At 41.2% G+C, this 12,197-nt stretch overlaps 1 protein-coding gene across 1 annotated transcript; it reads right to left on the reverse strand.

The window, feature by feature from the left end:
• Window positions 1-64: 64 nt before the first annotated feature.
• Window positions 65-6,313, reverse strand: LOC129868113 (tapasin-related protein-like). Its single transcript, XM_055941759.1, has 6 exons — window positions 5,725-6,313; window positions 5,132-5,189; window positions 3,862-4,212; window positions 3,384-3,683; window positions 2,573-2,668; window positions 65-2,042 (listed from the first exon to the last, which is right to left on the reverse strand). Exons 2-6 carry the CDS (start codon window positions 5,187-5,189, stop codon window positions 1,906-1,908), a joined length of 942 nt encoding a protein of 313 aa, XP_055797734.1. The 5' UTR covers window positions 5,725-6,313; the 3' UTR covers window positions 65-1,905.
• Between the last annotated feature and the right edge of the window lie 5,884 nt (window positions 6,314-12,197).

Genomic DNA, 12,197 nt, shown 5'->3' on the forward strand with positions numbered 1-12,197 from the left:
AATGCTGTGTTTATATAAGTTGCTCTCTAAGGGAGGTCTCCATCAAAAATACATTTCACGGAAATAAAATGTAATATGTTTTTTAATGCCATATAACTTTTTAAATTTTATTTTTGTATTTATTTTATTTCACCTTTATTTAACCAGGTAGGCTAGTTGAGAACAAGTTCTCATTTACAACTGCGTCCTGGCCAAGATAAAGCAAAGCAGTGCGACACAAACAACAACACAGAGTTACACATGGAATAAACAAACATACAGCCAATAACACAATAGAGAAAAAGGAAGTCTATATTCAATGTGTGCAAATGAGGTAAGATAAGGGAGGAATTGGCTTTGGGGGTGACCAGTGAAATATACCTGCTGAAGCGTGTGCTACGGGTGGGTGCTGCTATGGTGACCAGTGAGCTGAGATAAGGCGGGCTTTACCTAACAAAGACTTATAGATGACCTGGAGCCAGTGGGTTTGGCGACGAATATGAAGCGAGAGCCAGCCAACGAGGGCATACAGGTCGCAGTGGTGGGTAGTATATGGGACTTTGGTGACAAAACAGATGGCACTGTGATAGACTGCATCCAATTTTCTGTCTTGAGTGTTTGAGTGTTGGAGGCTATTTTGTAAATGACATCGCCGAAGTCGAGGATCGGTAGGACGGTCAGTTTTACGAGGGTATGTTTGGCAGCATGAGTGAAGGATGCTTTGTTGCAAAATAGGAAGCCGATTCTAGATTTAATTTTGGATTGGAGATGCTTAATGTGAGTCTGGAAGGAGAGTTTACAGTCTAACCAGACACCTAGGTATTTGTAGTTGTTCACATATTCTAAGTCAGAACCGTCCAGAGTAGTGATGCTGGACGGGCGGGCAGGTGCTGGTAGTGATCGGTTGAAGAGCATGCATTTAGTTTTATTTGTATTTAAGAGCATTTGGAGGCCACGGAAAGAGAGTTGTATGGCATTGAAGCTCGTCTGGAGGTTTGTTAACACAGTGTCCAAAGAAGGACCAGATACAGAATGGTATCGTCTGCGTAGAGGTGGATCAGAGAATCACCAGCAGCAAGAGCGATGATGTATACATCATTGATGTACACAGAGAAAAGAGTCGGCCCGAGAATTGAACCCTGTGGCACCCCCATAGAGACTGCTAGAGATCCGGACAACAGGCCCTCCGATTTGACACACTGAACTCTGTCTAAGTAGTAGTTGGTGAACCAGGCGAGGCAGTCATTAGAGAAACCAAGGCTGTTGAGTCTGCCGATAAGAATGTGGTGATTGACAGAGTCGAAAGCCTTGGCCAGGTAGATGAATACAGCTGCACAGTATTGTCTCTTATCGTTGGACATTATATCGTTTAGGACCTTGAGCGTAGCTGAGGTGCACCCATGACCAGCCCGGAAACCAGATTGCATAGTGGATAAGGTACGGTGGGATTTGAAATGGTTGGTGATCTGTTTGTTAACTTGGCCAGGGTAGGGGTGGCCAGGTGGAAAGCATGGCTAGCTGTAGAAAAATGCTTATTGAAATTCTCAATTATCATGGATTTATCAGTGGTGACAGTGTTTCCTAGCCTCAGTGCAGTGGGAAGCTAGGAGGAGGAATTGTACTGGGCTGCTACCCAGACATAGAGAGACTATTACTGGTATCAATGACAGTCGTCACTGGATTATCTGAGATTAACATAATCAGAGGCATTACAGTATGGACAATCATTCAACATCAAATTGTTAGAATAGATAGCCTACGAGCAAATTCAGATTTTTGTATTCCCCAGTCAAGTGTCCCAAACATGGTGGTTCTGAGAAAGTCCTACATGATTCATCTGCAGCTAGGATCCCATCCTAGGATTTGGTACATCAGGTGGTACTGTCTATGGCCCTATTGGTACAGTACTGCTTGTTGATCCCTTGTCTATGTTGGTATAGCAGTGGAGAGAGTGATTGGATGATGGTCTCCCAGTGTTGAGTAGATGATGTTCTCAGTCACGGAGGAGACAGTGTGGACAGGTTCTTGGGATGTTTCAAGAGGAAAAAGGTGTTTGACTCTCTCTGGATAAAAATCAATTTGACATTGATAAACTGGACCAAATGCACTGTAACAAAATATGTTCGATTGGGAAATATGTCACAAATAATTCCCCTAGAAAAAGCCTGACTCCCAAACATTACTGTATGTTTATGACTTGTACTGTAATTGGAAATGTGCACTAATAGATAACAGTTTTTACTGTTTTCTAATGCATTACACATCTAGTGCTTGATACTTAAAGATGCACTCTCAAACTCTTGTATAATTTCAGCCAGTAGTTTGAAAGTGGTGCTCACGAGCCAAGACGGGTCCCTGTTTTTTGTGTACTACGTCATCCAATTGTGTACTACATCATACATTTTGTGTCATGTTGCGAATTTTGCAATTCGTATTATATCATATGAATTTAGCAATTTGTGTGATGTTACAAACCTCATTCGTGCAATATGTTATGAATTTGTTGAGCTTAAGATCCCAGAGTGCATCTTTAATATATCATATCATGCTATCACGATGTCAAGCATGCGAAACAGGAAAGCTAATTACTCACTGAAATGTGTACACTTGAAGATCATGATGATAAGGACCACTAGAATCAAGACTGCTCCAATGCTGACCACAATAAATAGCCAACTCACTGGGAAACCTAAAAAACATCAGGGAAAGTGTGTGATATTCATTAAATAATGAGAAAAAATTATTGATATACAGTACCCCAAAACATAATTATTGCCAGAAAGAATAGAAGTTAGATCAGTATATTGAAAAATGGATCCGCCATCCTTTTAGAATGGTGATTGAATGGTGGTGAGCTCCAAAAGTATTGGGACAGTGACACATTTGTTGTTGTTTTGGCTCTGTACTCCAGTACTTTGAATTTGAAATTATACAGTGAATATGAGGTTAAATTGCAGACTGTCAGATTTAATCTGAGGGTATTTTCATCCATATCGGGTGAACCGTTTGAAACATAACCAAAACAAACAGCAAATGCATCCAACAAATTTGTAGAGTCACAAATTGGATGTAGTCGTTATTTGATACGAATATGGGACCAAATACTTTTTACTACTTGAATACACATGTAAGTGAATTTGTCCCAATATTTTTTGTCCTGTAAAATAGGGGGACAATGTACAAAAAGTGCTGTAATTTCTACAGTTAATTTCAAATCCAAAGTGCTGGAGTACAGAGCCAAAACCACAAAAATGTGTCAGTGTCCCAATACTTTTGGAGTACACTCTATCACAAGATATTATGGAAAAGTTGTGTAGAGCACCAACATTATATTACATAGATATAGAAATCAACCGAATACATTGTCAACTAGTAATCCTGATTTATTAACACTTAGCTCTCACCCTTGGACATGACTGTGTGACTGACAGTGATGGGATGGCTGAGGGAAGAGTGGTTGACCCAGCAGAGATAGAGGCCAGCCTTGCTGGGTCCTGAGGACAGAGGCAGGTAGGAGTGGACGGTGATGGAACCATCTGTGTTGACCTCTCTCTGCCTGTCTGAAAGTCTGGTGTTGAGGAGCTGACCATCTCTAAACCACACCTGCTCTATGGTCTTTGGGTAAAACCCCTGAGAGGAGCACAGCAACATGGGAAGTCCACTACTGGGCTCCTTTACATCAGACACAGACACTGCAGGAGGGGCTGGATGCACAAACAGAAAGTTGCAGATGCAGAAATAAGTGTAAACAAAGAGTTTAAACTGTAGACAAATTATTTTCAATTTGGAGGCAAGTAGCATTCACATATCATGTGATCACAGAGTCATAATGGTTTTACATGTAGATTGTAGTTCTATCAAGTATTTTCAGAGATCACTAACCTGTTACACAAATAGTTATGTTTTTTGAGAAAACTTGTGCAGGTGGAGGTGCAGCTCTTTTCACTTCACAAGAGTAAAGTCCAGAATCATTTATCTGTAGCTTCATCAGTGAAAAGAAGATTTCTCTGGTCTCATTATTCCAATTAATTTGTATGCTTTCTTTACATGTCTTCGACACCAGCCACTCTTGTATGTTAAACTGAGAAAAGCACAGCACCTCTGTTCCTTTTATAGTTACTGTAAATATTTCAATGTCATTGGGTAAATTGTGGGAGCAGTGGATCGTCACTGAATTTCCTTTGTGTAGTATGACTGCTGTTGGATTTGACAGTGTAGTTAGCTTCTGTAAACCTGTAGAAAAATAGATCAATTGTAACGGTCTTCATCCGAAGAGGAGGAGCAGGGATTGAACCAAAATGCAGCGGATTGTGAAGACATGATATTTATTAAAGTAACGACGGAAAACACGAAAACGAAATACACTTGACTAATAAACAAAATAACAAACGGAGTAGACAGACCTGGACATACGAACTTACAATAAAACACGAAGAACGCACGAACAGGGAAAATAGCCTACACATAAATGACGATGAACAAACAACCCGAACAGTCCCGTATGGTGCGACAAACACTGACACAGGAGACAACCACCCACAACGAACACAGTGAAACAACCTACCTAAATATGACTCTCAATTAGAGGAACGCCAAACACCTGCCTCTAATTAAGAGCCATACCAGGCAACCCCTAAACCAACATAGAAACCGAAAACATAGAATGCCCACCCAAACTCACGTCCTGACCAACTAACACATACAACAAATTAACAGAAATAGGTCAGGAATGTGACATCAATGTTGATTTGAGAAAACAGGTGATAAACTGGTTCAGGTGATGATACGCCTCATGACAATTGTACAACTATTTTAAGCCACTTCACTTCCCAGCTCCATACTGGCTGGGACAAATGTATTAAGTCAATAAATGTAGGGTCTGTCTACTGTATTTACCACAAGTGTAAAACCAAACAGCAATTCCCTCAGCAATCACTTTTCATTTCAGTTCCATAATTTTCATATTTCAGTTGTAAAGGCACTGATTCTGTCTTATGCAATCATAAATTATAATTTGACCAACGATACTCCACCCCCACCCCTCCCCCTTAGAACAAAACTGTACCTTAATAAGCGTCCACAGTTTTCATAGTAAGTGCAGTCTCTAAATGTATCATGTATGAATAGGTTTTGTCAAAGCATTTCACATTACCTGAGTGGAGACTCAGAAGCATTGCCAAATGCAGAACAGAAGAATAGAGCACCGACATCTGTTCCAAAAAGAGCAACGACAAAGATAAGATAGTTACTTAAACACTAAATTTCAGTGGTTTTTCAACCTTCACATCCTGTGATTACAATATGTTCAGTACGTGAAGTGTGGCTTGTATCAAACACTGAAAACATGCATGGAATGACAGAAATGTTTTTTGTGTAGTTTCCAAATTAACAAATACATTTTATTTTGAATGCTAGACATTAAAGTATGTTGAGTATTGCAGTTCTATCGCAGTTTTTGTTGCAAGATTCTGACACAGAAGTGTGGAGTCTTGTGGACCTAAAGCATATTCACGTCTCTCAGGGCATAGATTTAACAGAAGATGAATACAAAATATGCCCCGTTCAAGAAGCATTCCGTTCTCATATTCGACTGATTTTTCCATAGTGCAGTTAAAATAATAACATTTTTAACATTAAAATATACATTTTTTAATTACGATGGAATGAACAAATCTGTTTGAATACACCATATCTATTAGTTAAAGACACCTGCATCCAAATCCTCAAGATATGCACTGTACTTACGTCCTCTGTGTGGCTGTGTGAACCACTATCATTTATATCACCATTGCATCTCTCGTGTCAATTTCCTCACAGAGCAGGTTCAATGTGTGTGAGTCTAGTGCTTCTGTGCTCAAAATCTCATGTTAGCTTGAAGGTGGGTGCTAGCTACCCTCTACCACACAACACGCCTTCAGTGACATTATGTACATTTACAGACCCATTTACAGACCCAATGTGATCTTTTCACCATTGGGTTTAACTACTGATAATGGTTTAACTTGTAGCCCTAGTTGTAGTTAGCATAGTGAATCCAGAATTAGCTATTTTCACAATTTTTCAATCAACATTAGTGGATGTTGCATTCATTCTGGATTCACCAGTCTAAGTTGTAGTTGTACTCTAAAATACACAAACAACCGTATTAGCTTTAGAAATAACTTTCACATACTATAATTAAACATTGAAACAGTTTGCAACAGCATGCAGATACTCAGCTAATGTCATGAAACTGTGAAAAAAACTCCACATCAAAAAGCATACTGCAGTCAACGATGGAGAAAACTGCAGAAGTGGCCACAACATTACTGAGTGGTGGTTGTGAGAGGCTGCACCATAGTTGTTTTCAGTTAAGTAAAAGTAGACCACAGCATTGACAACAATGTTGACACTGAAACAGGAAGTCAGAGTTGTTAAGCCTTTTCTGGCACAACCAATGCGTACTTATATATAACTGAAAAGTCATGAATCTGCATGTGTAACGCAGATGAACAGTACATTAAACCCGTTTCCTGATTTTTTTTTAGCAATACATGTTTACAGGATTGATATATTAGGTTTGACTTTTTCATCTCCAAGTCAGAAAATGTATATAATGCAAAGCTCATACAAAATAAGTCCTAAGCAGCAGTTGAGGACGTTACATTCATTGGCCCAAACACTCTTATCTAGAGTTATTCACACATGCACATTAAGGTTTTATGCCACATTAAAAATGACATCAAGAGGAAAACGTTATGTACAATGTAATTATATAACTGGCAACCATCAAATTTATGTCCAGAGTGAATGTAGGGTAGTGTAACGGCTGTCCTCGCTGACAGAAGGAGAGGACCAAAACGCAGAGTGGTTAGTGTTCATTATTTTAATGAAAGTAAACTGAACACTTCAAGATACAAAAACAACAAACGAGAATCAAACCGAAAGCAGTCCCGTGTGGCACGAACACTGACACGAAATACAAACACCCACAAACACACACGTGAACCCCGGTTGCCTAAGTATGATTCTCAATCAGGGACAACGATTGACAGCTGCCTCTGATTGAGAATCATACCAGGCCGAACACAAAACCCCAACATAGAAAACAACACATAGACAACCCACCCAACTCACGCCCTGAACAACTAAATAAATACAAAACAAGAGAAAACAGGTCAGGAACGTGACAGGTAGGAGTTTATGGGTGATTGTCAGATATACTAAATAACTATTTCTGTAGCTTGGACATGTTCAAGGGAGCTAGTATTCAAGACACACTGGTCCAATGTTTGATGGATTCAACAATACCTTGATCTGGGATAGTAAAGCATCATACAACAATACTACCACATTTGAAAATTGGCTAAAGGCTACAAATATCTATGAACTCAAATAAAAAGAGGAAAAAGGATGTCAGAGTGAGATTAAAATGGTTTTGTTCTCATAAATGCATTGTTCCTGGATGGATGCAGTGGTCGCCTGTCTCTGTTGGGTTTGCATACTTAAACTGATGTTTTCAAACACATTGTTGTTGTATGAGACGGAATCCCCTTTATCATTGGTCCTCTGTCGACCTGCATGGGGAGAAGGCCAATCAACTAATCACATTTAGGGTTGAAGCTCATGCTGAATAGTTGCCTACTGCTAAGTGTCAAAAGACTTGTTAAGGTGTTTGGCATCACAGGCAACATTTTTGTGGTGCAAAATAACACAGATCTGTGCAGAAAAGTATCAAATTAAATCAAATGACAGTTTTTGAACAGAGCTGACAATTTTGTACCACCATAAGTGAATACGTTATTTTGTATCCAAGTGTTTGGTAGACTATCATACAACATGTTAAATAAAGCTCATATTAAAATTGCATTTTGCTTGTGGGCTGATGTCATATTAAGGTCTGAGGCGAGCTGTGCTGAGCTCAAGGGCCACCCATTTTTTTCTAGAGCAGGGTTGGACAACTGTCAGCCCAGGTGCCGGAAACAACCCAGCCTTGCCTTGTATCTGGACTGAAATGTGAGTTATAAATCTGTCATTCTCATTGAAAGCAAGTCTAAGAAGCGGTAGATCTGTTCTATGTGCGCTATTTCTATGCTTCACGTTTTATGTTCAAACAGCTGAAAATACAATGTTTAATATGGTTATTTAAAATATATTTCACAGAGGTTTATATGGTATAATGGTTCTCTACACTCTGAGTGCTTGTTTTGTAACATAAACCTGAAATTAGGCTAATTATTTTGATGACCAGGAAATGACAGAGCAAATTCTGCATTTTGCACCTTTACATTTTTATATGGGATCATTAAAACACTCACAAATCTAATATGGTGGCAAAAATGGTGCCGGTGTGACATACTGCATATTTGCTGCGCTAAAATAAAGTATAAAAGTCCTGATTCAAAATGTCAATTGGTGATGGAAAATACAATTATGTCCTGAAATGAAGACAGACACACACAGGTATATGCACAGACCTCACAGAGTCCATCTGCTGACCTCTAGTGGAAATAAAAATTAAGCATGTAGTTGCATGGCCTTCATTGAACCTGTTATATCACACTCAAAAGGCAGTTTAGATTATCCAATCAGTTCTAAACCTTCAAGACTCCTGTTGGATGAGATTAAACAGTTGTGATTCAAATAACATCATGTAACATAACACACTAAGTCCTAAAATGGAAGCTAATGTGACTTGTGGTTTAGTGCCATAAATAGGTAGCCTATAAAACAGAATGTCAACACAAGACAGCAGGCAAAGGCGTCAAAAGCAGGGGTGGTGGGAAGGTAGTCATTTCCTCTGACTTCATGAGGGGGCTAGATCTTGCTCCGATGACAGTAAATATCACTTGGAAATATAAGGACATTCTGTTTCCAAGATATCTGTCTCTGGGTTAAGGGTTTACTTCTGCTTTCTCTGTTCCAGATTCCAGTGAATCCAAAGTATTACTGAACACAAATATAAATGCAACATTCAACAATTTCAATGATTTTACTGAGTTACAGTTCATATAAGGAAATTAGTCAATTTAAATAAAATCATTAGGCCCTAATCTATGGATTTCACATGACTGGGAATACATATATGCATCTGATGGTCACAATTACCTTAAAAAAGGTATCTTTGACCAGATATGAAAACCAGTCAGTATCTGGTGTGACCACCATTTGCCTCATGCAGAGCAACACATCTCCTTCGCATAGAGCTAATCAGGCTGTTGATTGTGGCTTGTGCAATGTTGTCCCACTCCTCTTCAATGGCTGTGCGAAGTTGCTGGCTATTAGCGGGAACTGGAACATGCTGTCGTACATGCCAATCCAGAGCATCCCCAAATTCTCAGTAGATGACATGTCTGGTGAGTATGCAGGCCATGGAAGAACTGGGACATTTTCAGCTTCCAGGAATTGGGTACAGATCCTTGTAACATGGGGCCATGTATTATCATGCTGAAACATGGGGTGATGGTGGCTGAAGAATGAGACGACAATGGACCTCAGGACCTTGTCACGGTATCTTTGTGCATTCAAATTGCCATTGACAAAATGCAATTGTGTTCGTTGTTGATAGCTTATGCATGATCATACCCGAACCCCACCATAGGGCACTCTGTTAACACAGCGTTGACAACAGCAAACCGCTTCCCCACACGCGATCTGCGGTTTTGAGGCTGGTTAGACCTACTGCCAAATTGTCTAAAACGATGTTGGAGGCGGCTTATGGTAGAGAAATTATCATAACATTCTCAGGTAACAGCTCTGATGGACATTCCTGCAGTCATTCCTGCAGTGAAGCTTATTATGTAAGCTTTTATCTCATACTTTTATAGCCTACTGGACTCATAGAGAGCTACTCTCTCAAGTTATCTTATTGGGGCAGTGACTCTTTGAACTTACAATGGCTAGCCCCAAGTCGTTCTATTTTGTTCTTGTGCTTTATGCTATTTGCCTCATGACTCCTGTGTGCTTTGTTGACTATGAACTTGCTTGTTTACCCAACCGAGGGACAGACTGTTTGTTCCTACACTCAGGACTCTGAATCTCTATTGGTTACACCAAGCATGGGCAATTATTTTCCATGGAGGGCCACATTAGAATATATTTTTGCCATTGCGGGCCAGAATCATATTACTTTCACATTTTAGGGAAGACCCAGATGCAGACAGTGTCGAAGTAACAAAAGTTTATTAATAGAACAGGGGCAGGCAAAGCGACAGGTCAAGGGCAGGCAGAGGTCAGTGATCCAGATCAGAGTCAAAAGGTACAGAACGGCAGGCAGTCTCAGGGTCAGGGCAGGCAGTGGTCAATAATCCAGGGCGGTGTGACAAGGTACAGAACAGGAGGTAGTCTAAGGGCAGGTACAATGGTCAAAACCGCAAAAACGAAAACAGGAACTATAGAAAAAAGACAGGCGCAAGGGGAAAACTGCTGGTAGGCTTGACGGACAAAACAAACTGGCAACAGACAAACAGAGAACACAGGTATAAATACATTGGGGATAATGGGTGACACCTGGAGGGGGTGGAGCCAAGCACAAAGACAGGTGAAACAGATCAGGGTGTGAAATCTTTGAAAAACGAATTTTTGCACAATTTCTAGCAAGCTACTATTTGTAACTGTGACGTGTGTGTCAGCCTGTCAGTCACTGTCTGTCCTCGTGCAGTTGTTATTTATACGTGCCTTCAAAATAAATGTCCCACAAACGGTGGGAGTTGAATCATTACACAAAGGCGAATATTCATTGTGCTTTTCATTTGAATAATAAATACATTTTTCAAAATGTTACTATCACAAATTCTTTATGTGATCTGAGCATGATTCTGCTGTCCATATTGAATCAGGTCGCGGGCCGCATATGGCCCCTGGTCCGGCCTTTGCCCAGGCCTGGGTTACACGGATTCTTGGCCTGCCATCCTATTCAAACCACCTCTCGCCGGCTTTGTATTCATGTTAACTGATGAAAGTTCTGTACAATATGATCTTGCTGCCATCTGATGCACATTCAACTGTCATAAATCAACACTGCAGAGCTCGCCCTGTCCTCTGCCGTGCCCTGATTGTATTACTGCTGATGATATCTGGAAATGTGCATGTACACCCTGGCCCATCAGCTCCAATTCTGACATCTGTTTCACTGATTTATGCTCTTGTTAAAGCCTGGGTTTTCTGCACATGTGTTTTCTGCACGTGTGTTGGTCATTACTGAGACGTGGTTAAGAAAGTGTGTTTTGAACACTGATGTTAACCTTTCTGGTTATATCCTTTTTTGGCAAGACAGATCTCCCAAAGGTGGGGGAGTGGCAATCTTTACCAAGGATCACCTTCAGTGCTCGGTTGTCTCCACCAAGTCTGTCCCCAAATAATATGATTTGCTGGTTTTAAGCATTAAACTTTCAAATACCTCTTTGTTGACTGTTGCTGGGTGTTATAGTCCACCATCAGCATCGGCCTGTACCCTACCTGCCTTAAGTTCTCTACTGGCCCCTTACACTAATTCTGAATTTGTCCTGCTAGGCCTTAACCACCTGACGAAGTCCAAAAGCAATGAGACTCCCTAAATCTGTCTCAGATTATTACCAATCCCACACGGTATGACTCCAAACACCCAGAAAAGGCTACTCTTCTCAATGTTATCCTCACAAATAATCCTCTCTCTGTCCGAGTCTGTAATACCAACATGTTTTAAGCAGACCACCATAGTGCCTGTGCCCAAGAACACTAAGGTAACCTGCCGAAATGACTATCGACCCGTAGCACTCACAACTGTAGCCGTCGCTGGAGGCTCTGGACTGGAGACTGTCGTTGAAGGCTCCGAACTGGAGACCGTCATTGGAGGCTCCGGACTGGAGACCGTCGCTGGAGGCGACGGGGACCGGCGACTGGGGACCGTCGTTGGAGGCTCTGGACTGGAGGTCGTCGCTGGAGGCTCCCTGCCATGGATCATCACTGGAGGCTTCGTGCCATGGATCATCACTGGATGCTTCGTGCCATGGATCATCACTGGAGGCTTCGTGCCATGGATCATCACTGGAGGCTTCGTGCCATGGATCATCACTGGACCGTGGAGACGCACTGGAGGTCTGGAGAGCAGAGCTGGCACAACCCATCCTGGCTGGATGCTCACCCTAGCCCGGCAACTGCGGGGCGTTGGCATAGGACGCACTGGGCTGTGAGAGCGCACCGGAGACACTGTGCGTAGAGCCGGCGCAGGATATACTGGGCCGAGGAGGCGCACTGGAGGT

This window comes from Salvelinus fontinalis, chromosome 13 (genome assembly GCF_029448725.1).
Source record: "Salvelinus fontinalis isolate EN_2023a chromosome 13, ASM2944872v1, whole genome shotgun sequence".
Taxonomy (NCBI): Eukaryota; Metazoa; Chordata; class Actinopteri; order Salmoniformes; family Salmonidae; genus Salvelinus; species Salvelinus fontinalis.